The 26,442-nt window shown below is 46.4% G+C and overlaps 1 protein-coding gene across 1 annotated transcript; it reads left to right on the top strand.

The window, feature by feature from the left end:
• Window positions 1-643: 643 nt before the first annotated feature.
• DUSP10 (dual specificity phosphatase 10) lies at window positions 644-26,442 on the top strand. The gene is made up of 3 exons (XM_009276850.2): window positions 644-1,487; window positions 20,287-20,664; window positions 24,123-26,442. The coding sequence occupies exons 1-3, from the start codon at window positions 686-688 to the stop codon at window positions 24,386-24,388; spliced, it is 1,446 nt and encodes a 481-aa protein (XP_009275125.1). The 5' UTR covers window positions 644-685; the 3' UTR covers window positions 24,389-26,442.

Raw genomic sequence — 26,442 nt, 5'->3', positions numbered from 1 at the left:
GGCTGGGTTAACCTCTCCAACGGGGATGGAAGTGCGAGGCGCACACATACTTTTTGTAAAGATCTCCAGAACCTAATTTTCCTGTCTTCTCCTGGGTGTTTTTTGTTTAGCTTTACGTGTTCAAGTTTGTGACTGTCTCAGGGAATTTATTCACAAGCTAATTTTATTCCAGCTTGCTGGAAAAGTTGCATATCACCACTGACACATTCAGCTCCTGTGTGTTCCTCCCAGTAGTAGAGTCAGCCCGGTAGTTGCTTCCCTTGCAGTAAGCAACGGGAACAAGAGAACGTGCCTCTCTGTCACTATCAGTTGCATGCCTTGCAGCCTGGCGTTTCAGAATAGCTCAGCACCATCTGCATGTAGACAAATGCCTCCTCCTGGGTGTAGCTGCACAGTCCAGGCTAGTCGCGTGTATTCTGCATGCCATGTGCACACATGCAGATAGCTGAAGTATTTGCTGCAGGATTGGAAAAGGTTCTTTAGCAACTTCTGTGAGCTGCTAACTGTCAGAAGGGGTTGTTACCCGTGGGTAATGGATGTTAGCAAAGTGAGTTGTCGTATCTGTGGGCTTATGTGATTTCATGACCTGTTTTCATCACCTTTTTCTTCTTCCCATTCCCCCTCCCTTTTTTCTTTTGCAGGGTGATCTTGAGTTCTTCTTAACTTGCTAGTGCTCAGCCTCCTCATGCCTCCATCTCCTTTAGACGACAGGGTAGTAGTGGCACTTTCGAGGCCAGTGAGACCTCAGGATCTCAACCTTTGTTTAGACTCTAGCTATCTTGAATCTGCCTCTTCTGCCGGTGAGAGCCACTCCAGTCTGCTCGGCGCAGCTGTCGTGTCCCTAAAGACTGCTAATCTCACGTATATGCCCTCATCTAACGGCTCTGCACGCTCCCTGAGTTGTGGATGCAGCAGTGCCAGTTGCTGCACTGTGGCAACGTACGACAAGGACACTCAGGCCCAAACTCAAGCGAGCACCAGCAGCACCAACGCCGGAGCCTCCACCGCCTGCCCTGCCAACCAAATGGTCAACAGCAATGAGAACGCTGGCAGCTTGAGCCCGCTGGGCGGAGTGGGGAGCCCGGTCTCAGGCACCACCAAGCAACTCGCTAGCATCAAAATCATTTACCCGAACGATCTGGCGAAGAAGATGACCAAATGCAGCAAGAGCCACCAACAGAACCAAGGGCCTGTCATCATTGACTGCAGGCCGTTCATGGAGTATAATAAGAGCCACATTCAAGGGGCTGTCCACATTAACTGTTCTGACAAGATCAGCCGGAGAAGGCTCCAGCAGGGCAAGATCACCGTCTTGGACTTGATCTCCTGCCGGGAAGGCAAGGACTCCTTCAAGAGGATCTTTTCCAAAGAAATCATAGTTTATGATGAGAATACCAATGAGCCAAGCAGAGTAATGCCTTCCCAGCCACTCCACATAGTGCTGGAGTCACTCAAGCGGGAAGGCAAGGAACCCCTAGTCCTAAAAGGTAATCTTCCTCTTTGCCCACATGTAACCTCATGGTTTGCTTTGCAGCGCGTGTACTCTGGTGTCAGCCTTGCTGATGGCTGAACTTTGAAAGTGTCTGTTTATCTCTAGGAAGGCCTGCGTGCTTTGAGTCACCAGTAGCAAAGCAAATGCCTTCTGTGGACAAATCATGGAGCTGCTGGTAGTGGGGAGATGCTTGCTTTTTTCTGACTGTTGTCCTTGAGTAGCGGACGGGGTGGGAACTGGAAGGAGGAGGAAACATGCTTCCTGGTGTCTGTCTGTGCAGACAAAGAATTTCCCCCACTACTTGCTCTGAGTATTTATAGCCCAAGGGGCAGAGGTCCAGGAGGGTATACTTCTCTTTTAGCTCGTCAGGCTGACCTTTACTTAGCAGCCTTATTTTAGTCCACATAAAACTGAACTCGTAGGTGCTGGAGATGAGCAGTGGGAGAGTAGAAGAAGGGAGGAGAAATGATGAGGGAGGCCACTTGGTCTGAGGCACTGCATCATGGACTAGTCAGCAAAACTTGAGGAGCAGTCAAGCCTTGTTTTGGTGGTATGGGGTCAAAATAATGGACAGAGGGAGATACTTCTAAAAAGTGATCTGAAAGTGTTGTGTTTACATGTATGCGTGCTTATATATGTATATGGTTTTCCTGTAAAGGCTTCTGTTTTAATGTGGTGTTTGGTCTATCCCTTAATGCTTTGGGGGAAACGAGCCCCTCCAATTAAGAAAGCATCCAAGGACACTTCCCTTTCTTCACTTGATTCTGTAGCTCCTATTTATAACAATGCTGCCCTCTAGATTGAGTCTCCTTTCCCCTGGGTGTTTATGCCATTCAGAGGCATGGTTGGCAGAGACTGGCTGTGGCACTGAGAAACTATGGAAGGATTTGTTGCTTGGCTCATACTGTATGTGTTTAATTCACTTAATTTTTCTGTACAGCTTACTACTTCCAACCTACACAATGTGGCAGGAGAATGGATTAGGCTGATAGTTTATCCCCTTTCCTCTGTTTGGTTTCATAGTTTTATAGGAGCTAAGGGTCCTGCGAGATCCTCCTCTGTGGATGTCTCTTGTGGAAGCTTAACATTGCACTGAACTTTCTCCTTGCTCCCAGCAAGCATATGGTCATGCTAGAGTTGCTTTGACACTTGCTACAGGTTCCCGGTATGCTTTTATTGAGTCTCTCGGGTCATGATGGTGCCCTTCATCTGTAAAAGAGGGAGAGGAGGTGCTTTGCAGAGTGAGGTTACCACTGAAGTCCTGCATTTCTGGTGGTAGTCATTCTGTTGTACAGCCCTTGCAACTAGATGTATGGCTGTAGTCTGCAAGCCCTCCTATCCTTAGAAAAGGATGGTGGGATGCTGAAGGTGTTTTTCCTTGGTGTTTCTCTGAAAACACTCATGCTCCTGTAGACCTGTTTTTCAGTACCTGAAGTAAGATCCTGGCTGAGATGGAGCCATAGAGCCATTGCTGGGCAGCACGGAGCTGTTGGGCCCCGTGGGCAGCCCACGTTCCAACCTTCTCCTACCTTTTAATGCTGGTGGCTGCCCCTGGGTGTTGTGCTGGATTTAACTGAGTGCTTGTGGGATTGCTTGCATCGCTTCTGGTTTTCAACCACTGAGAAATGTTAGCATCTGCCTTGAAGACCTGCTTAGCAGAAATCCCCTCCCCAAACTGTTCTGCCAATAGATCTGGAAGTGTGCTAGAAGACAGAGGAAACCCAAATCCTTTGCTTTTTGGATGTAGTGATCAGCTGGGCCAGAGCAGACCTCACCTTGGGGAAGCGTGTAGTGAGGAGCTCCCCTCCCCTCCTTTGAAGTGGGGCTCAAACTGGGGTTGAATGGAGTCTAGTGTATGATAAAGCAGCATTTAGGAAGGCTGTGGTTAAGTTTCTGAGCTGGAGGAGCGGTGCTGGAAGTGCTTGTTATTTAGTTTCACTTGTCAGGTAGCGTTTTTTCCATCATGCTTCAGTAGCTCGGGAGCTGGCGTGTGCACGCCCCTGGGTTCAGGCACCGAAATGAAACCGGGGGTAGCTGGGAAGCCCTCTTTGCCTCCATTTGTTATTTCGAGCAATTTCTCCTGCTCGCTGCAATCCGGTCCTAATTTATTGCTGGCCCATCTGATCCCCCGTGTTGTGTTTGCAAACACTGGTTGCTAGCCTGGCCGTCCAAGTTTATGTCCCCCTGATCCGGTGCCACCTTCTCCATGTTTGGTGCTGCCTGTCAGCCCGTGGCCCCGTTGCCGTTTTCGTGGCGCGGTGTCGTGTTGTGGGGCGAATCTGATCGGCAAAGCTGAGGGTTGAGTTACAGCTTTGGCTTACAGCACGCTGGGGTAGCAACGTGGCCCTGCCTGCATTTAAGTTTTAGGTGCCCGAGTCTTGTTAAGCAGCAGAGAAACTCTGTGCTGTTTCCAAAGGCCAGGCTGTGATCTATAGATAAACATATGTATGGGGCACCTTATTAGGCTCAAGTTAAAAAGAGGTGGCCTGATTTATTTTTAATGTAGCAGACCAATATATAAACTAGCACTGTGATGAGAGTCTTGGGGTCTTACGTATGCTGTGGTATGGGGGGATTTTAAGACCTCTGTTCCTCCCTTCTTAATCCATGCCTCTCTTTGCTACTTCCTTTAACATGGAACATTTTGGTTTTTGTCATAAATATAACATTTGCATAATTTTGACTTAAGCTCTTCAGTAAGCAAATCTTTCTTCTTTGTTCACAAGGCACAACAGCACTTGAGACAGGCATAAACCCCCTATTTTTACAAAAAGGAAAAGAAAGAATCATGTACTTCACAGTGCTGCTACATGGGCTCTAGCAGCCTAAGCTGTCAGGGCTGAAGCTGCTGCTCAGTCTGTTTGTATACAAAATAGCAGAAGTCATGTTTCCCTGCTGCACCCGCACACCTTCGCACTAGACCATGGTATTGTATGCTTAGTGAAACCTAAATGCGCTTTTTTTTTTTTTTTTTTTTTTTTTTTTTTTTTTTTTTTTTTTTTTTTTTTTTTGCTTAGTACTGGGAAGGAGAGGAGGGGAAAAAACAGTGATGTTTCACTGTTTCACACACAGCCCAGTGTCCCTTCTGCTTGAGGCCAGTGGCAAAGCTGTTGCTAGATTTGGGGAGGGGAGAGCATGGCAGTGCGGCCCCAGGCTGGCTCAGCAGCCCTGGCCCTCCTTGGCAGGGTTGTGCCCCTTTCTCTCCTGCAAACCCAATGGCGAGGCACGGCTGCCTTCCCTGAGCGCCTCAGCTCATAGTGAAAGTGGCCTGGAGTCTCGGGGGTTTGTGTGCTTGAGTTTGCTACTGGGACCTAAAAATAGGAAGTGGGAAATTCATTTGCATTCAGATGAAAAGTATTATTTTACCCAGAATGAAATGTTTAGGTTTGGAGTTGAGCATCTCTTTTCCAAGTTAAATTAAATCTACAAACGAAATGAAAATGAAAAATTGAAGCATCTGTGCCAACACATTTCAACAGCTTTTAACACAAGAGGAGTTGCCTTTGTCTCCCTGGCCGGTGTCTAGTGGTATTGTCTTCATCCTGCCCTTCCTCCCCGGCCTTCGAGCCCCAGCACCAGAAGCCTTGTGAACCCACTGAAGTCTGGTGTTTAGTTTTTAAAGGCTTCTGTGTTTGACTGCAGGGAAACACCAAATTCAAAAGCAGAGGTGCAAAACATAATTTGACGAATAATCTTCTCCCCCCGCCCCCCGCATGCTGTAAACTGGTGGCTGGACTGCTGCAAGGGGGATGGGGAGGAACTGGCTGGTGGTGATAACAGCTGGTTGTTTCTCTGTTCTTGTTCCTGGTCTGAGGAGCTTATTTATGCTCTGGCTTTCAGTCTTCTCATTGCTCATCTAACAGGGAAATAAATGAAGTGACTTGCTCTCATTATAGTGGGGAGTATAAGACCTGCCAGCAAACCACTTCATGCTTTCTGCCACAGTCTAAGAATAGCTTCAGACCTCTTACCACACCGAAGTCACATATCAGTAAAGTTGATACAACTACAGAGGGACCGAGACACCTACAAAAGGAATAAGTACCTGTTTTATGTTGTCCCATGTTCGTGTAAAATACTATGATCGACTGCCTTTGGAATACCTGAGCTGGTCATAATCTGTTGCAAATACATTATTTATTATTACTAATTATATAATTTAACAGTGCCAGTGTTACTTTAAACCCTAATTGGATTACACTGCACAAGTGTATTTGAGAGTAAAACTTGACGCAACGGTCAACAAATCCAGCTGACCAACAAAACACGTGCCTGGCACTTACTTTCACTGGAGATCTCCACTGAATACTTATTAGGTCATGGTTATAATAGGAAAATGTGTATTTTTAAGTGTTAAGTAATGCGTGTGAAGCATCCAATGTGTTTAAAACTGAAGTGTGGTCCCTCTGTGCTGCAGAAGAAATCTGGCCCCATTAGTCACCGGGGGGAAAAAACTTCTGCTGGCTCTATTAGGGCTGAGATTTCACCTTCAGTTTTCAAACTCTGATTGCTGGAGCTTAAAGTATCTCTTTCTCCGCTGGAGTAGATAATCTTATTGGCCATAACACTTGAAAATTGGTTGTGTGTGTGTCTATGCCTTTTGCATACAGATAAATTGGGGCAATAGTGTGGTTGGAGACCAGTCTTTTCTGTACTTCGAGGGGATACTTCTAAAGATGAATGTACCTCTAAACTTTGCCTATTCAACAGTAACGGAAAGTGTAGCATTTCCTCCCAGATGGTGGCATCTCAGAGTTCAAAGTGCTGGCTTGCACAGTGCCTGTCATGTTTTAACTGTCCTTGGGGTGGAAGAGAGCAATGACACTACCTTGGAAAGAGAGGAACATCCTTACCCTGTTGGAGGTGAGACACTCTACTAGTAAAATCTTTATAGAGTTGCTTGCTGGTGTGTCTTCTGGCTTTTAATTCTTAAGGTGAGCACAGCCTTTTTGAGAGGCTCAGGGTGGAAGAGTAGCTGTATTTGAGGTTTGAGTGGTGTCTGGATGTTAATGGATACAGATAGACATTTTTTTTTTTTTAGGACCTTCCAAAGCAGCAGCAGCCAATATTTTTACTATGCTTAGGAGCACAAAAGTCTTTAGCAAGATTACCTTGACTTTGTTATGTATTTGAAGTGGGGGATCAGCCACTTGTCTTTAGGCTGTGACTCTTTCTTTACTCTGTGAAAAGCCACATTATAATTAGGTTTTTTATTTAGGCAAGCAACTCTGAAGTGAAGAAATACCATAAATAGGAGCAGCATGCACGCAGTCTTAACATTTGTCTGTTTTGCGTGTTTACCAGCCAACCAGGAGGGAAATATTTCTCAAGTATTCAGTATGGGCTTGCAGGGCTATAGAAGTCACGCTGTTTAAAGAAATGGATTATGGTAGTCTGAAGATGATCTAATGCATTGTCCCTTTGTGCATAAGATAAGATTATGCGTGGATCCTTGGCCTTGTTGGGAAGTCTCTGGTGGGCCTGGGAGATCACTGGCTACAGAAATCACAAGGCTGACCTGAATTTTTGAGAGCAGCTGTTTGCCTGGAGCTTTGTTTCTGGGTACTCACTTGAATCTGTCTTCAGTGTTTTTTGAACACCTCTGTACTGTAAAAGTTAAACTTTTTTTGATGTTCTTGTTATCACAAAGGTGTTTGGTAAGCTGGGGCTTAAAGCAGAGCGGTGGATGTCACCTTTCCCCTTCTCCCCTAAAAGTCAGAGCTGGCAAAGAGTCCTGTTGAGAGGAGGCTGGGTAAAAGTGCTGTCTTGAGCATTGCACTCGCTTCAGCTGGCAGGTCTTGCAGGTGGCTGCCTTTCACCTGGTCTTGATCCAATGAATGTTGATGGTTATGGTGGTAAAGCTCACATGTGCACCAGTGCCTTTGGGTTCAGCCACCAGTCCTGGCTGTGCCTCTCAACGCACCCTGTGTGGAGGCAGAACGGGGGGCTGCTGTGAGGAGGAGGCATGGAGGGGTTCAGCAGGGTTATTTCTGCAGCTGGAAAGTCCCAGGGTGCTTGTGGTTTCTGTGCGGGGTGGCTGATTGATGCTCTGTGCTTCACTAGAAGCTGTGGTGCTGTCTTGAGCATTGCACTCGCTTCAGCTGGCAGGTCTTGCAGGTGGCTGCCTTTCACCTGGTCTTGATCCAATGAATGTTGATGGTTATGGTGGTAAAGCTCACATGTGCACCAGTGCCTTTGGGTTCAGCCACCAGTCCTGGCTGTGCCTCTCAACGCACCCTGTGTGGAGGCAGAACGGGGGGCTGCTGTGAGGAGGAGGCATGGAGGGGTTCAGCAGGGTTATTTCTGCAGCTGGAAAGTCCCAGGGTGCTTGTGGTTTCTGTGCGGGGTGGCTGATTGATGCTCTGTGCTTCACTAGTGAAGCTGTGGGGTTTGTATTTTTTTTTTATGCCTTGTGACTTTTTAGTACAGGAAACTCTTTGCTTCAATTAACATCTATGATTAAGGCAACCTCATGTCTGGAAGCATCTCAGCCCACTGGAGGTTTTGGTGTGTCCTCCCCTGCTCTGAAAGATGTTGGTTTCCCCAGGAGCACATGTCCCTCCAGAAGGTAGTCTCTGACTTGGTTCTGGACCTGTACAGCAGCATTTTAGGGCTTGAAGGACAGGAGGGAGGAAATGGGAGAAGTAAGTGTCTCTTCTGTGTGGTGCAGAAAGGGGGTGATGTGGCTAGAGGGATAACTATGTCTAGATAGCAGGGCAGTCTCGGGGCCAGGGGAGCTCTGGCCAAGGCCATGCAATGGTTATTCTCCCGCTCTGTGACTAAGCACACACAACAGACTTGCTGTGAAGCCTTGGACAAGTCATTTTAATCTGTCGGGGTTTTCTTTTTCTGTCCTCTGCACCGTTTGTAACACTGAGCTCATCTTTCTTGTTGCCATCAGGGTTAAGTGTGGCTGACTCAGGTTCATCCACTGTCACAGTGGTGCCCTGGAACAACACAACTGCCTGTTGCAGAAAGTTGGGGAGAGGTCTGCAAGCACCCCCTTCCCCTCCTCCCTTAAAAGTACATCTTTGCTAAAGTAATAACCTGTAGGCTCTGATTTGCCTCTAAAGGGTTTTTGTTCTTTTAAAAATTCAAGGTTTGTTTTCATGTCTTTCTCTGCTTGGATAAGCAGGTTACCTCCTTTCTAAAGGAAAGCCACTCCCAGTGAAGAGATCAAGATCCAGAAGGGGCACAAGCTTATGATCTCCTGGCACTTATTTTTTTAGTGATGCCCTGAAGAACATGTCCCGGGGGAGTGTGTGCAGGGAGACCTGAGCCAGCAAGTCTGCGGGAAGCAACGGGGACCTTGTAGGTCTGGGTGCCACTTAGTCCCTCTTGTCCTGAAGGAATGAGCCTCCGATTGCTGCTGCTTGGGGCAATGCTAGTCTTGTCTAGCTCAGCTACACCCACAACTCCCTTGGCTGGGGTCCAGCCAGCTCATGTGTCCCCTGCACTGGGCTCTCCCCACCAGAGGGGTCTGGGGTTAGTGTCGTCAGGGTGACTATAAATCTGTCATCACCTTCCGCAGGGTGGGGGGGACATGAATGCACTCAGTGGGTGGGAGGGCTTGGGAGCCACTGCTCACACTAGGGTTTGCTGTTTTGCATGTATGCATAACTCTGTTGCCAAAATAATGGCTTTGAAGGAGGAAATTGGAAAAATTAAATTAAAAAAAAATAATTATGTGATGTGAACATGTTGGTTCCAACTCTTTTACTATGCTCTAGCTTTAGAAAGCCTACAGCGTGCCCGGGTTAATTCCCTCTTGATTTGCTGCAACAGAGAGGAACCACTTCTAATTAAAGGTAATAAGAAGAACAAAAGTTACTCCTTGTCCACACACGAATTATCATGTATGTATATTATTTTTCATTACAATGGCTTAGAGATTTGGAAAAAAGGAGATAACTTGCAAGCTTCTGTCATATCAGGCAAATTGGTTGTCTCCAGTTTATTATGCCAAAGTGTGATATTAAGCTGTATGTAAGCAGTTGACCAGTAATATTGTAAAGCAAAAGCTGTTAGAGCAGTTGACCTGTACTGTGTTGGTGATGGGCTCTAATTCTTCTTGGTCTAATTACTCTTGGTAATGGGAGTCTGTCTGCTCAGTTGATGGAAACTAAGAAGCCGCCTTTTGCCACTGCTTAGAATTTGTGGGTGTACTTTAGGTACAAAACCACTTAATGTGATTGTTTAACATGAGGTTAATTTTAGGTTCATAGGTGTTTGTGTTAGTCCTATAAGGCAGCATGACATGTCTGTTGAGGGATAACACAGTGCTTATGCTTCCTCGGAAACGCTGCTGTTAACTCGCTTGTGGAGACAAGGAGACCCGGGTTGGTTTTGCTCTGGCTGAAGAGATTCCTTGTTTGATTGCTATTTAGCTCTGGATTCTGTAAATGTGTCTTTTTCTTCTTCTTTCCTTGACTCTGGAATACATGGATGCAAACTGGGTCAACTTTCTCTTGGCCTTTGGGGTTTTTAGGGTCTAGCCTTGCCTCCCTGACCATTAGAATTGGGATTTAAGTGCCAGCAGGGCTAGCCCTGAAGTTTGTGTCAGTGTGGGGGCTGGCTTGCACCATGCTAGTTCCAGTAATTTGCTGCTTTTGTTTTTGGACAGTGTGGCACTGGAATATGTCAAGACAGCACCCTTTATTTTCTCTGGGTTTTCTTCATGTGCTTTGAAATACCTTGCTGGAAAGTGTCAAATCAGAGTCAGTTGTTTCTATTATTTCTAGCCAAAAGGATAGAAACTCTTCACTTAAAGAGTTTAGGTCCAGCAGGAATGGATGGCACTGCCAAATGCTGGTGTGGTATATCAGCACCCTGTTTTCCTTTCATACTAAGGCAAATGTTGCTGGTGTTTCTGATGTGGAGGAGCAGTGGTTTGGACTGGAAAAGAGCCTGTGTTCATCCTTGGGAGAAACAGAGCAGCCTGCTCTGTTACAAAGAAGCTGTCCTGAAGAGGTTGCCCTTAAAAGGGTAAAGTGAATAAATGGATGGCTGAACCATGAAAATGTCAGTGTTCTCTAAAATATACGAATTAAACACTCCTACGCATCCAGGACTACAGATGTCTGACACAGTGCCGGGACCCTTCTTCCTCTTCAGATGCGCTGAGCCAAAGCCCTCTGCATTGTGCTCGTGTGCAATCACACCGGCTGCTGGCTGTCTCCAGGCCAAGTGGGCTAGTTGCTTGAGGGATGCACGTGGTGATGGGCAGGGAAAGAATTGGTAATAGGTTAAAAAACAAAACAAACCTGGTGTTTTGGGCAAATCTGATCTGCTCTGCCTCTGTCTGTGAAAACAGACTTGTAGCTTTTTGTCAATATAAAACCATTTGTGGTATCTTTATTGTATTAAAATAGTTTCTGTTCCCTCCCCCCTCACTTCCCCTGCCTCTCTTGTACATAGCTTTAGCATTTCTTGATGACCTTTTTGTTAATATGATTTCCAGTGGGAGCATTTCACAGTAGAAGTATGTATTCCTTCAGGGTTTATGCTGACATTTCCAGTGATTATTTAATTGGACTTCATGTTAGCCTACATCCCCACGGGAACGCATACTTTTGCTATGAGAAGTTGTAATGTGTCTAATTTTGAGTTTCTGCTATAAATGCTTGCCCTCCAGGGAGGGTAAGTCCAATCGTCGTCTGTTGCTGCGGAATCGTCACTGTAGTGTGTTTGGGATGTGGGGTTTCTTGTCTTGTTCCTAACTACATTATTGTATAGCTTAATCCTCGTACCAAAACTGAGAGCAGGCCTTCTCCTCTTTCACCTTCCTGACCACTCCCCAAGGATAACTCAGTGCTTTGAAGGATGCTGTCATGTGGTTTATTTTCCTGTGAATATGCTCTTTTTTTTTTCTTTCAAATGGGCAGACTGCACTCACTCAGCATAGGGGGATTTCCGGTTACTAGCTGGAACCAGTGTCTTGAATTCAGATATGCGGTCCAGAAGTATTCACAGCGACTTCTGGACAGGCTGGTGAGTAGTCCAGAAGTTGGTGGCACCTCTTGGAAAAGCTGGCAAGTAAGATAGGGGAGGGATGTGTGGGATTGGCATGGGTGGCCTGCGCCCAAAACTTAGGGTCTGAGGAAAAAACTAAGTTTAAGACAAAAAAATAAAATCTGAAACTGAAATCCCAAGAAAGGTTCGCTAGTGGCAGGTTAAAAAAAAAAACCTTGTTTCTAATTGGAACTAACTTGAATGATTTAGTGGTCCTCAGAAGAAAAGGGAAGGGGTGAGAGCTGATGGTGGAAAGAAGCAAGTCGTGTTGTGGTGTGGTAGGCATTGGGGGTGACAGTGTGGTTGAGAGCAGGTGGTGGCGAGGCAGGAGGAGCTGGGAGTGGAGCGGTGCAGAGCCAGCACCTCTGGCACAGCCTGGCAGGGGAAGGGGCTTTCAGTGACCTCTCTCCTGCCTCCCTGGGACGTGTCCCTAGGGCAGCTGGCCGTGCTGTGCCTGGTGTCAAAGTACAAAATAAGAGTAGATGAGACCAGGGACTCCAAAGGCCAGTGAGAGAGGATGTGCTGTGGCAAGGGGCATGAGCCATAGCGAGATGAAATTGGAAATAACATGCAAACACGCGCATACGTGCCTTGATACTGCGGGGAAACCTTTCCTCTTTATCCAGTGTCACACTCTTGACTTCTAAAGGGACCTCAAAGCGGTTGTGTCAAGGATGTGCTTGTAACTCCTGTAGGCCAGAACTTGTGTACAAACCAACCTCTCAGGATAGTTCCCACATGGGAAAAAACCCAACCTTGCAAGTTCTCTGGAATGCAGGGTTTTGCCTTTTTTTGAAGTGCCGTTGGCAGCTCAATTAGAGGGAGAGACTAGACTAGACTGAGTGTATCGAGGTGGAAGCTGTTCTTTGTGAACTATGTTTACTTTTATTTTTTCATGTTTGTTTAAAGCTTAATCTTTGCGGCAAGGCTGATGCTGAATGCCGTGTGGGCGACAGGGAAGGAAACCCTGCAATGAGTCTTTTGAACCTCCTGCAGACAGGTGAGAAATACACTTGCAGGACCAGAAAGTCAGACTTATTCTACTTGCTAGTAGCAATAGAAGTAGGAAAACCTTCAGTTACGCCTTTGATTTTTGGAAAATGGGGCGATGTGGGTTGTTAAGGTAAATGTGGATACTTATGTTGTAAAAGGATGGATTTTTTTTATTTCCTCCCTTTCTTTAACAGCAGGAATGGTAACATGTAAAGCAGTCCTGGTGTCACTGTGGTCTTCTTGTACTGCAGAAGGCTGGGCTCCCCTCTGTTGTGGGCTTGACCTCACATAAATCTCCCTCCAGTGTTTTAAAAACAAACAAAACCCCCCCCACAATTTCCTTGAAATCAAAGGAGCAACTCCTAATGTCACCTGGGTGAGTGTGGTCTGATAGGTCCCCACCCCTTTTGACAGAAGGGAGTTGCCCTTCCCATCTCAGCTTCCCGCTGTCTGGGCCAAATACAATATTTTCAACCATGTCGAGCTTTCTACAGCAGTGAGGGCAAGCCCTGAGTGCTGCTCAGCAGCAGCTGTGGTGAGGAGAAGGACATCTGTCTTGGAGAGTAGGAACATTCCTACGGTGACCTACTTGGATTAGCCCTGTTGCCCTAGAAGAGGTGTGGGAAGCATGGTTTGCCACAGCATGCGGAGCCCTGCTTGGACACGGGAAGTGGCTGTCTTGTGTTGTTTAGGGAATTTGGGCATCCCTTCTTTCAGCACCTCAGGATGAACAGAGAATAATCCCCAGTATGCACCATGAACCGTCTTTGCTATGGCTAAAGTGGTGCCAGCAACAGCTGTGGGAAAGTGTGATGGTTAGATCTTCCACCGCAAGGTGGTTTTAGCTCTTGTGCTCTATGGGTGCACTGCCAGTGCCTCCATGCCCTCCCTGGTAGTGCCTTTGGTACCCAGTAGATCTACCCCTGCTTCAGGCTAAGGGAGTACTGCAAAAGAAATATGGAGAGTTAGGTGCTTTTCTCCTGCTTTTACTCTTTCCGTGTCATCTGGTGGTGTTGGAGATAAGGTAGTGGGCTTTTGATTTGGTTATGGCCCAGATACAAGATCCTTTGTGCACAGCCATAAACCTCTGCAGATGTGGCTGTGTTTGTCAGTGGTATGAAGAGATGGTCTGGGTGGTTGCCCACATCCTGGGAGTGGATTTGGCGTATACTGGATAAATTCTGCTTCAACCTGTACAGCTTCAACCTCTTTTCCTTGGTGGAAGCAAGCAAGCTGTGACGGATTTGCTACTAAAAGCGAACCTGTGTCGGACAGGGAGTGGTGTCCCTTGGAGTGCCTCTGTGCTGGAGCTTGCTGGTTCCCCTTGCGTGGCAAAGCACTCCTACCGTAGACCTGTGACACTTGAAGCCACTGCCTTCAAGTAAGCTCAGCCAGCTTCGGCCCTTTGTAAACCTGTCATATGAAGGTCAGCACAAGGAAAGTGATGCTACCGACCTGCTGAAGCCAGTGGGGACTGTAGCCTGAGCCAAAGGGGAGGAATATGTGACGGTAAGGAAAAAAGATAAGCCAGCACGGTGCTCAAAGGTAAGTGCATCTCACCCGAGCATGGTGCTACAGTCCACAGCATGCCCTGCTGTGGTCCAGGAGCAGCCTGAATGCTGGCAGTAAAGCAGTGGTGGCTCAGCACCAGTGTGCCACCCTGCAGCAGGATCTCTAGGCACCACTGGCAGCATAGCATGGGGGTGGCCCCGGGGCCCTGACCCTCCTGCCCAGGTGGGGAAGGGGTGCAGCACCAGGTGGGTGAAGCAGCTGGCAGTACCTGGCCTCTATTCTTACATGCCGGAGTCACGTTTGCTTAACCTTGAGGCATCCTGCACTTTGAATCAACTTGACACAAAGTCATCTGTTCGTTAATAACACGGGAACAGTTTAATTGTTGTCTTAGTGGAAAAATACATGAGACTGTCATCAGCTGTTGCTTCTGGCAGTGCTTTTCTGCAGTAATGTAAATAAATGAGGTCACAGGTTTAAAGGAACAGGCTGTACTTGCACAAATTCAAAGCGTCATCTTAAACAGATATACACCAATTGTCCGAATAGCTCTATCCTGCACCCCAAATGATAGCTGTAACATTCCAACCTTAAACACACTCAAATGCAGCCACAGGAGCTCAGTTTGCTGTGTTGGTACTGACAGGGCACATGCTGAGTGGGTGTTTTAAAACTTTGGCTTCATTCCTGAGCGAGCAAAGCTCTTGGTGGCCGGAACCCCAGTATCACTGAATTTTCCACTGCTCCCCCCATGAGAGCCCAGCAACTCAAGAATAGGGGAAGTTAGACTGAGCATCTCTTCTTCTGATACTTCACAGCATCCTGGGATTTCTGCTCTTGTTGCGCACGCGCGTGTGTTGGTTTTATTTTTTGAGATGGCTTTGTGGTATTGTAATCGAGGATGAGCGGATCCAGAAATCCTCCTGGACAGCTTTGAAAGCTGTATAAAAGGTCTGTTTGTCTCCTGGGACCACGTGTTCTGTCTAAATGTGGATCCCTCATCTGCAGTCTGTCATGTATAAAAATATGTTCCTGTTTGTAATCGTAGCAGGAACACCCAGTACCTGCCACGCTCAGAACAAAGTATGGCCATGCTGATGAGGTAATGCAAAAGTATTGCTTTATGGTGAGGGTATTTCATGGTAACTGCCTCTCTATAAGCTCCCTCACTACAGGGGGAACAAGGTCGCTCCCTGTACTGTGGGGTAAGAGCCTGTTTCTAGGTAAGAGGCATACTGCAAATCTACCAAAACATATTGTAAACCCACATCCTAGTTTGTATATAGTCACACAGCCATAGAACAGCAGTGATGGTTGAAAGAGGTGCCAAAGGAGACACAGAGGAGGAGGACAGGTGTTACTGTACTACTTGTACTTTAATTTTCAATCTTCTCTTAAAAAAAAAATTACTTCTATGAAATGTGTGTGGGTAAGGCTTGTTTTTCTTGCTTTCTTTGAAGGTGACTGTTTCTATTGCAAGGTCATGGTCACTTGTAAAAGCTGGTTGCCTAGTTTCTGCCATACCTTTTGTGCCTGTTTTGCATTGTATTTGCCCTCTTCTGATGGCGAATGACAGACGCCATGTTTGGCATGGTTTTATGCAAGCACCATGCTGCTTGTCTTTTTTTATTTGTTCAGAGCTGCTCTGGCTCCTGTCCAGCTGCTCACCTGGCCTCGTAGCGCTGGTGCAAGCCCCAGGCTCCTGGGTGGCTTCGGAGCTGGGAAATCTGTGTGCAGCTGCTGCCTGGGTGCTGCTCAGCAGGGGATTTTGAGGAGCATTAAGCGATATGTTTACGGGCAGATGGCAGCAAAGAACTCAAACAAGTATGAATAGCTGGAGCATGTACGGTGCTGACTTGAGACTTCCTAAAAGTTTTGATGTCTTGAACAATCCAGTCTGTCGCTCACTAACTGTTCTGGCAGGGCAGGATGCTGGAAGATGTCATGCAGTGATAACTACAAAAACATCTGGCTCTTGTATCAGTGGCGAGCAAGAGCCCTCGGTCTTATGTTGTGTTCCGCTAGAGAGCAGGCAAGGCCATCTGCCATGAAGGGTCCTGCTTCACTGATTCATTTCCTTATGGAAGAAGTACCTTGGGTTCCCCAGTGTGCTGGGCATCCTTGCATGTCCATCTTCATTCAGATTTGGGTAGGTTCAGTCCCCCCTGAAAGCCTGCCCGGCAGCTGTTTTGGAGCAGAGTGTGCACAAAAGCACTTGGTATGTTCTCCGCATCCATGCGTGGGCTGTGTCAAACTGGCTGGGTGGTTCAGGCTTTTTCCTGTACTTTGGTTATTAAAGCTATGTGGTATGTTTAAAGCTAGAAGAGACAGGTTACAAGCATGACGTTCTGTAGAAGTGAACATTGGTGGCTTATCTAGCTGCTGGCATTTTCATTTGTCACTGAAGGTGGCTACACAGCTGAGTCTAGGCTTCATGGCTGTCGTTCAAACTGCACTGCTATGCATGCTAATGGTCTTTCCTGGTGGATATATTATATTGCCTCTCTGCTTAGGCTGCCTGTATATGATGAATATTTGCATATTGCAAATAGCAGCTGAAAAGCTGCTTTCAAAATGCAGCTTACTTTTGTGCTAGTGAGAGGCTTCTGCCAGGTTGTGCTTCTCCTCCACACTCCCTGTTAACTGCCCTCTGTAACACTCGCTTCATGCCCCAGGTTTAGGAAGGCTTGAGCAGCTTCAACCACAAAACAGCTTCTGTTACAACCACAAGTGGAGTCTCTGCATCCATGCCTTGAGCTTCCTTGTGATCTGGAGTTGCTGTCAGTAGCAGTGATATTAAACTCGGCAAGGACCAAGACATGAATTGACTCTTAAACCAGGCTTGCAGTAGCTATGTGTTGGTCTCCTCTCTGGGTACAGCCTCTTCTCTCCCACCTCCTCTGCCCCACTGCATGAAGACTTTAAATGCTGAAATAGCAGCTGCTTGACAGAGGAATACAGATGCACTTGAATACCCTGTACATTGTGTTTACGTTCACATGGAAAGTCCATCCCTCTTTGACTCTTTCTGACTAGTCATAATGAATTTTGCTTGGACCTTTTTTGGGAAGTAGTCTCAAACTTTAGAAAAACCTGAGCATTATGCATGCATGAGCTCCACTTAAATTACACTAGTGCCTCATAAATCAGCTAGGAGCAAGGATTGTGTGTGGTGAACATGGCGAGAGTGGATTAAGGGAACAGCACTCGTGAGGTGTCTGGATCCTGTTTTGGGACCTGCATGACTCATATGGCAGTGCATATCCAAGCTAAGCTCCTACTGTTGGCTTTAGAGTTCAGCTTCCCTCCATGACTGCATCTTGCTGCATCCTTTCTGGGTGCCAGCGTCCTTGTCCAGTCCTCCCTTGCTCACATGTCTAAGCCAGTTCAGGTTAGTAATCCTCTCCCCAGTAACGTGTTGTTTCAGGGATGTTTGCTCTGAGAGTTGCTTGGGTATGGTACTTTAAATATTGCTTGAACTGACTTTTTAACTCCCTACCCACATGAGGGAGGAGAACAAGGAGAGGGGCGGATGTGGACTGATGTTAGGAAAGGTGACCTCTTCACTGGCAAATGTCAGGAAAGAAATTGTGGGTGAAGCTATTGTATGATTGGCTACTCCACTTGTTTGGGTATCTTCCACGTGGCGTGTTTGCAGTCGCCTTCCCGTACTGTGGCCTGATGGTCCTGCTGGAGTGGTAGGGATTGCCCTGCACCTCTTGATCTTTTCTGGGTACAGTGATAACAGAGGAGCTCTGCACAATGTAATGGTCTCTTGTCATCTTCTCCCTGTTCTCATCTGCTGGACCAAAGCTCACACTGAGGAAGAGCTGGTAACAGGAGTAATAGTGTCTTCTGGCCAACAGCGCAGGCAGAGGCCCCAAAAGGAGGACATAGGTGGTAAGGAAAGAGCTTGCTCTAGACTCTCCAGCTCTGCTGTATCTTACAAGGCGGCTGGTGAAGCAGGATGGTGTCTGCCGTGCCATCAGTGTGTCCACATCTGAGTGATGAAGCAATGGGATACTACGCCCGCCTATGGCTGCTTACTCCCAGAAGGCTGCAGGAGAGGTAGAAGATGAGTGTTGGCTCTGGAGTCACAAAGCAACTTATTTTTCAGGGGTTTTATTGGGAATCCCAGCATGCTCTAGTTATTGTTTAAACAGCAATATTTAAGCTGAATGGATTGCTTGCCTGTGCAGAAGGACGGGAATGTGGGTTAGGGCTCAGCCTTTAGCCCAGGCTCTAGGCTGGGGCTGTTGGTTTGGATGAGACTTCAAACATCTTCAGCTTGGGGACCATAGTCTTGTTTGTTTTCTTGAGTGGATTGAGAAGATTTTTCAGACCCGGTCAAGGCCAGGTGGTGCAGTTGGCAGTTGAGCTCAGATTTTTGTCTTTGCTCTTCCTTCCATCCTGCTCCCCTGTTGTAACAACTTTGCGAGTAGAGATCTTTAAGGCAGATCTGTTTGCTCTGTGTCCTGTAAACACCAGAAACAGCTGAAGACAAGCATGCTTTCGGGGGGGAGAAATACTCTGTGTTTTGTGGGCAATTCGAGGATTTCTGGGAAAATGAGTTACTAGCAGCATGTGAAGGACAGAAGTCTGGACATTAAAAAAAAAAAAAAGGCACTTGTATTAGAGAGGCTTAGATGGTTGTAACCTAGTCTGGGTGCCTCATGCCTATTGAGTACTGTGTAGGGCACAAAGATGGTCCCTGGGTGGTGGGTCCCACCCTACGGGCAGGCGTGTGGACACTGGGAGTTGCAGCACTCAAGATGTAGGCATCGAAGCCCTTTGCTGTGTCTGATCCAGAGCCCGTGTGACAGCATGTTTTGCTCTGTTTTAAAATCTTCCTTCGCTAGATCACTGTGAAAGAGCATGGAAAAGACAAATAACCTCTTTTTAAAAAAAAAAAAATAATATTATGGGAATGGTGGCATTTATTTTGGCTAGTGTAGCTCTTTCTAGTAACTTCAGCGTAGCTCTCCCCCCCCCCGCCCAGTTTTTTTTTTTTGGCTTGCATTTAACAAAGTGCAATTGAGTCTGAACACTTGGCCCGTCTTGATGCGGTGCATGACTCCAAGTATCCTGGTACAACATAAACGTGCGCCTTTGTGGGCGAGGCAGGGGGGATATATCATTGCATTTCTCCTCTTTCTGCCTCTTTCTTTTGGAGGAGCCACCTGTTAGCATTACATCAGCGGCTCCCAGGAACGCCGCCTCCTACCAAAGGCCTTACACAAAGTAGTTCTTCTTGTATTGTTTGTGCTCAAAGAGCTGATGTCATGCCAGCTGATGTCATTGTGTGCTTTGTGTAATTGCTATGGAAACCAGGCAGGTGGGGAGCCTGTGGCTGATGTAATTGCCGAATGAGGTGTAGAAAGAAGGTCTGCTTTTCTTGCTCCAGTTCTGTGGAGCCACCCTCCTGGAAAAAAAAAAAGGGGGGGGGGGAAATGCTGCTTGAAAAATCCAGGAAGACGTGCAATAGAGCCAGGGGAGGCATGAGCCAAAAAAGTGACTTCTCCCTCCCCCCTCGGGTCCATTTTCCAATCCATATTAATGTCCTAAAAATAACTCTTGCTAGATATTTTCAGGCAACCAGGGCAGAAAAAGGAGAGCTGTTTGCCAGATGTTAAATGAGCACCTCAGTCGCTGTTAGGTTACGAGGAGCTGTTCTCTTTTGTTCAGCCGCACAAATGCATACGTACCACTCCCCAGAGCGATGCTGGCGTGAACCCCCCCCCCCCCCCCCCCCCCCCCCCCCCCCCCCCCCCCCCCCCGGGGGTGTTGGATGGGGGGATGCTCTGCAGGGCTGCTCCCGGCAGGCAAATCTGCTGTGGACAGGTAAAGCTAAAAGACTGTCCCAGCTGGCTCGCTGCTCTGCTTTGGTGTGCTGCTAGCCCATTTGCTCATAGTTTTGTGATGTTTTCCTTCTTGGAAATATGCCTCTTGTTGTGTGTCCCCCCACCGCCTTTTGCTTCCTCCGACAGGCTTGTAGGTGAGGCAGCCCCAGCACACTGATGTTGCACAGAGGCGTGTTTGTCTGTGAGCCTGTTCCTTGGCACTGTCAGCCTTGTGGAGGGGAGGACAATGTGTGCCACTGACTCATGCCACCCTTGCCCTTGGCGGCCGTGCCTGGCATCGGTCACCTTGATGGTGGTGGGGACAATAGAGCCAGCTCCAGTCCTGGTGGCCCCAGCGTGTGCTCTGAAGAAAGGTGGGTCCAAAGTGTCGCTGACCTTGGTGTATAACCAAAGTATGTGCTTGGTCTCTCTTCCCAGGAGGACTCAGCGGTTTCAAGCAGAACCATGAAAACCTCTGCGATAACTCCCTCCAGCTGCAGGAGTGCCCAGAGGGGGGAGGAGGGGGCGGTGCGTCCGCTGTGCCCCCCACACTACCTCAGTCCATCCCCACCACGCCGGACATAGAGAATGCTGAGCTCACCCCTATCCTGCCCTTCCTCTTCCTCGGAAACGAGCATGATGCTCAGGACTTGGAGAAAATGCAGAGGATGAACATAGGCTACGTAATCAATGTGACCACCCACCTGCCCCTGTACCATTATGAGAAAGGCATGTTCAACTACAAGCGGCTCCCGGCCACTGACAGCAACAAGCAGAATCTCAGGCAGTATTTTGAAGAGGCTTTTGAGTTCATTGGTAATTACTCTTGACTGGAAATACTCCTGTTTGTTTGGGTTTTTTTACCTGTTGTAAGAATCTAGAGTGGATTTTATGCTTTGCTAACTACCCTGAAGGCTGCGTAAGGCCATATTTACTTTTGCTTAGGTTGTCAGAAATGCCGAGCACCTCATGTTTCTACTCCTCATCTCTGGCATATCCAGTGAAGTAGCCTGGGGGTACAATTTTTATCCATTGATAGTGATGTCTACCTCCGGGCTTCCAAATTCAGGAAACCCCAGAAAACTGAGACTTTTGTCATCCCCTCTTCTTCATTCCTTTGTATTCCTAGTTTCCACAGTGGCTTCCAGCCAATTTTTCATAGTAACTATTCTTAATGATGGCTGAGTCTTTCCTAACTTAATTTCCTGAGAAAACTGACAAACTTTAACACTTCACTTGTTCTACCGTTAGACTTAAGACTTCAGAGTGTATGTGTGGATGAGTGGATTGTGATGAAAACTTGTATTAACAAGCCTCTAAACCCTGTAGGTTATGCGAGAGAGTTCGCTGCAGACATGCAGCTTGTTGGGTAGGTAGAAATGACCCAGCAACGTTACCCATGTTGCTCTGAACCTCTCAACGCTCCATGCAGCACAACCCTCGTTCAAGTTTAGGGGTGCATTCAGCTCTGGTTGGTCATCTAGGCTAAAGCCAGATGGCCTCTTTAAGCAAGGCTGGTCAGTGAGAACATCAGCATGTGGTACTGAAAGCTTTTGAGGACCTTCCCTTGCCCCTCTATATGTCTTTGTGGGCACAGCTTTTGCGGTGTAGTTAATGTCCACTTGTGCTTCCCCAGCACAAGTATGTGTCCTGAGAGGTTTTCTGAAATATGCTGGGGGGACCACTGACATATAATTTAATTTTCTTGTGCTGAGGCTGGGCTGATCTCTTTACCAATGCTTCAGGCTTGATGGTGGAGGACTAGACAAAGGAAGTGTGCTGCTGTGCTGTGTCACAGCTTAGGTCCTTAGCTGACCCCATGCTGACGTGGGTGCAGAGCAGCCTTCCTCCCTGCCCTCAAACCATCAATGTTTATGGCCCTTGAGTCAGGGTGTGGGTACGCGGCTCCTGAAACTCAAGCCTGCTTGTGTGCTGGCTCTGTGGAGGTGCTCTTGGGCTCAGCAAGGATTGGGCCTCAGTCGTGGGACTGGGTCCCAGGGCAGGTGGTCCAAGCTTAGCGTATTATTCTGAGCCCATCTGCCCCTGCCGTATGCCTGGGCAGGGGCTCGCTGCTCTGAAGCAGACAATTCATCAGCCTAGTCCGGCTGTGTTTCGGTTGGCAGGGGGTCATTGTGTGCTTATGCATGCAGTCTGTAGCCATGCTACTTTAGTGAAGGTGAATAGGCAAATCGCTGCTTACACTGCAGTTCAGATGGAGTACAGCATTAAAGCTTGAGTCTTACCACTGAGAGCTTCTACCAGGAGCCCTTGGGCTTGTCCTCTACAGTGTAGAGGACCAAAGAATCTCTACTTAAAACCAGATTTTCCCTAGTGTTCCTAACCTAACCCTGGCTCTGTCAGTAGTGCTGTAGCTCCCCAAACTGCCGATTACTGTGTGCGTGGAAAGGTGAATGCCCCTTTTTGGGTGAAGGGAAGCCCTCTCTGAGGACAGGGGAGAGGGAACCTCGCTTTGAACCTTTGGGAAGAAAAGCTGGGTCAAGAAATCCAGTAAAACCTTAAACTTTGAATTCAGCAAGATGGGGAGATGCAATAGGCTAAGCTTACATAAAGAAACTGCAAAGCTCTGTTGAGGTCCTTTGGGGGTAGGAGGGAGATTTCTGCACCCAGCATCCCTATGAACTGCAAGATTAGAGCTCTTGAAACCACTAAAAGATAGTGTTTGGCTTATGACCTTACCAAGGGCAGAGAAAGCAGCCTTGCTCTGAAAAGGTTTAGAAAGTGTTTCAAAACCCATTTTACTTTCCTTTTTAATAACTACAGCTTGAGGGTCTGTTTTTGTTTTTAATAAACAAATATTTCTCTGTTGAGAGTTTTTCTCCAGAGCAAGTTTAGCCAGCTGGGGAAGTAACTAGTCAAAGCTTTCCCTTCCTCAGGGTAAACTTTAAATTGCATTTGAGAAGATTTGGAAATGTTTAAACAGCAGATCGTTGGCCCATGTTTCTTTAAATACGTCTTGAAAAAACCACAACCAAACCCAGGTTTAGCTAAGACTAAAGCCATAGGAAGTGAAATCATCAAAAACTCTCTGGGAAAGTGTGTCAAAATGCGTTAGAGAGTTTCAGCTTTCTGAAATACTAACTAGCAAAAATGTCTAGAGGGAAGCTGGCTTCATTTATACTTTCACAATACAGGTTGAACATGTGGGGTGGGATGGACCATACTCTTGGTGGGGTTGGATTCATGCCAAAACTTGCAAACTAAATTCATTCTCCTCCTGCGGATTAAAACAAAAGAAATAGATTGAAGTGTCACGTCTTGGAAGTTTTATCTCCTGTTTTAAAAACAAGCTGTGGGAGATGAGGATGGTATGGTAGTGACTCTCTTCTTTCTTGTGTCATATTAGCATATCGTTCCAGGGGCTCTGTCCTCCCTAAATCCTGCCCAGGTTGCATCCCTCAGAGTGATGTGTCTTGGTGGAAAGTGTGTGTGATTGATTGTGTGTGTGTGTGTGATTGTCGTTTCCCTCCCTCCCTACCTCATCCTTTCCCCACCGCTGCCAGTGAGAAGCTCTGGAGGGGTAGCGTTCAGCAGAATGCGATGCTGTGCTTGAATCGCGAAGAGGCAGGGATGGCAAATCCCTTCTTCACACCGCTGAAGGTGACCAAGGCAGAACAGACAGAGCTTGATATGCAGGCAGTGAGGAGTCAGAATTTGAAGTCTTTTACCACTGGAGTCTTGCTGAGGTATAAACTGGATCCAGCTCCTGCTTTTGCAGAGACACCACAGCAGAGTGCCCCGTTGAAGCTCATTTCAAGAGTAGCTTTGTAAAAGTCTCAAAGAATAGGGCTTTGAAACAGATGTATTGTTACGAATTGAATCTGAACATACCTGTTTTTTGAAAAGGTGGCGTCCTGCTTTGAAAGACAGGGAGGTTGAGATGCTGACACAATGCAGCGGCGTTGCAACAGAGGTGGAGATGGAGCCCGAGCTGCCTCATCATGGGCCTTGACCTCCTAAATAAATGCTCCCTGGCAGCGCATGTGAGCAGCGCAGCAGTGTGTCTCAGTGTGCAGTTAGTCTAATAAAGAGATAAAAGCGAACATGAGGATTTTCAGTGTTAGACTGCCCTGTGTGTTTCACATTCAGTAGCTCTGAAACCCTGAAGTTAAGATGGACTGGAGGGGAAGGGGAGGAGATGCTGCTGTGCTTGTATCAAAAAAGGGACTCTTCACATGAAGTTACTCTTAATTGCACTGAGTTTTTTCTGACTTACAAACTGGCAAAAGTCTTACTTTCCTCTTTTTCATTTCCAGAGGAAGCTCATCAGTGTGGAAAAGGTCTCCTCATCCACTGCCAGGCTGGTGTCTCCCGATCTGCCACCATAGTTATCGCGTACTTAATGAAGCACACGCGCATGACCATGACGGATGCCTATAAATTTGTAAAAGGCAAACGACCAATCATTTCCCCTAACCTTAATTTTATGGGGCAGTTACTGGAGTTCGAAGAAGATCTAAACAATGGTGTTACACCACGAATCCTCACACCAAAGTTGATCGGCGTAGAGACTGTTGTGTGACGGCGAAGCTGTGGGGAGGCAGTCAATGAAGGGGTTAACCTATTCTTCACCTGATTGGGGGCAGTGATGGGTGGGTTGTGGGTTTTTCTTTTTAGCTTTCAAGGGGGGTTTTGTGGCAAACTTTTTGTGAATAAAAACCTTTTTTTGTAAGGAAAGGTTTTTAAAAAGAGATCCAAGAACTTCGCCGTGTTTGGGATGCTGTTGTGATTTCCTTCCCAGATTGCGGCAGAGCAGGGAGGCTTCGGAGCAAAAGGAGTACTTCTTAAAATCAAAACAAGAAGAAAAAGAAATACTGGGCTTTTTTTTTCTTTTTATTTTTCCCTTCTCTCCAGCTACTTATAGAGTTTATGGCTAAGTAGTCTGTGCAGGTTCATAGACTGAAGAAACCTAAGTTGAAGATGAAACACAAACAGCCAAAACAAAGCAGGAAAAAAACTCCCTGAAACATAAGGGCCTTTGTTCTGCAAAGGCTTTGCTAAAGATAACCTAGCTAAACACTCACTGATGCAAAGGAGATCAGAGCAGCTTAAAAAGGCTGCAAGGCACTTTTCACGCTCCTGACTCAAACTAAAGAAGAAGAAAAAAGTTTATTTGGTGTGTTTCATGTTCCAGTTCTATTTTTCTATTGTGGGGTGTAAGGTTTTAACAGTAAGGGACTTTGATCATTCTATGCCATATGCCTTCACTGGCTTCTTGTGCAATAATAATTTGGGGTTTGTTTTGAGTGTTCAAAGCAATTAGAGTTGGCTGCCTACTAATAATAAGATAATAATTTTTAAAGTCTAATAGTGCAACGGCAGCCAGCTTGGTTCAGAAAGGATAAATGAGAGCAATTATTTCGTTCCTTTATATGATTTTGATCCTGGTCACAGTGCCATAAACCTTGTTACATATGTATATCAGAATGTACAAAAAAAATCAAGAACGAGCAAAGTTTATTTAAAATATTTTTCGCACAAAATATTGGTGTGTTTCAGTTGTCTATGTAAAAAAAAATTTGATTATAAAACAAAAAACCTTTTGGAAAATGTGTGTCCTTTTATTTCTTTAGCAGTTTTCCATTTTCTTTCTATGGGATGGGTTTTTGTTCTGTTCCTTGTTGTTTTGTGTGTTTTGGTTTTTTTTTTTTTTTTTGGTGCAGTGTACATCCCCCTTTGGCAAAACTGGTATCTCGTTTGTCATCTCCTCTTCAGTGTTTCGTTCCTGTCCTCTGCTGGTGGAACACATTTTCTTTATTTTCTACTGTACTCTTGCATCCTTCAATTTCTGTAACCGGATTTTTCTCTCCTGGAAGTACATCAGTTGTGGAGCTGTTTAGCTGAATTAGCACTATTGGTGAGGGCTCTTTGGGACAGACCTCTTATTTCTGCAGCTCAGTAGCCATTTGGAAAAATAAGAAATTAAACATTCTCCATAGGTCCCTCTTCATCTTCCTGCAATTAGCTTATCTTCTATGTTACAAAATTGTCCGGTTTCTAGAAATACATTGGTCTCTTGTGTGCTTTTCCCTGGCCTCTCTATAGCCTGCTTTTTTAGCAGTTCCATGATTCCTGGGAATCTTCCTCCTGGGATTTTCCCCTCTCTCTCGACCATCTTTCCTTCATCCCCCTCCTTTTCCAGCTGTGTCGGTGTTAAGTGTGGTGTGTATTGTAGGGCTGATGTTTCTGCCTGATGGTGTCCCTTAGGTGGCTGACTTTTGCTTTCTTTGTTTGTATTTACTTTTTTTTTTTTAATTATATGGTATAACCTGATCTGTTCTGGACTGTTACCAACTCTAAAGCTTACTTGTATGAGCCTAAAATGAGATAGAAAACGTTTCTCGTATGATTCTGTTGTGCAAACTGATATATCCCAGGAAGTCTGGTAGCAGTGAAGGTTTTTCCTAGATGAAAACCTAGATGGACTGAACCAAGTTTAAAACAGGACCTGTCGGAAAACTTATGTATAATCACATTAGACATGTATATTTTTGTGGACATTTTACTTAAAAAATGTTGTTACTATACAGATATTTTCTTGAAACATCCCTTTATTAAATTATTTTTCTACTGGAA

The sequence above is a fragment of the Aptenodytes forsteri genome, unplaced genomic scaffold, assembly GCF_000699145.1.
Source record: "Aptenodytes forsteri isolate BGI_AS27 unplaced genomic scaffold, ASM69914v1 Scaffold465, whole genome shotgun sequence".
NCBI lineage: Eukaryota > Metazoa > Chordata > Aves > Sphenisciformes > Spheniscidae > Aptenodytes > Aptenodytes forsteri.
This window is presented reverse-complemented; position numbering and strand designations above follow the sequence as displayed.

What these genes read in the sequence shown, in the direction of transcription:
- DUSP10 (XM_009276850.2), top strand. Translation starts at nt 686, where the DNA reads ATGCCTCCATCTCCTTTAGACGACAGGGTAGTAGTGGCACTTTCGAGG. An exon ending in GGAACCCCTAGTCCTAAAAG is followed by an intron (nt 1,488 to 20,286) that starts GTAATCTTCCTC and finishes CTCTCTTCCCAG; the next exon opens with GAGGACTCAGCGGTTTCAAG. An exon ending in AGAGGCTTTTGAGTTCATTG is followed by an intron (nt 20,665 to 24,122) that starts GTAATTACTCTT and finishes TTTCATTTCCAG; the next exon opens with AGGAAGCTCATCAGTGTGGA.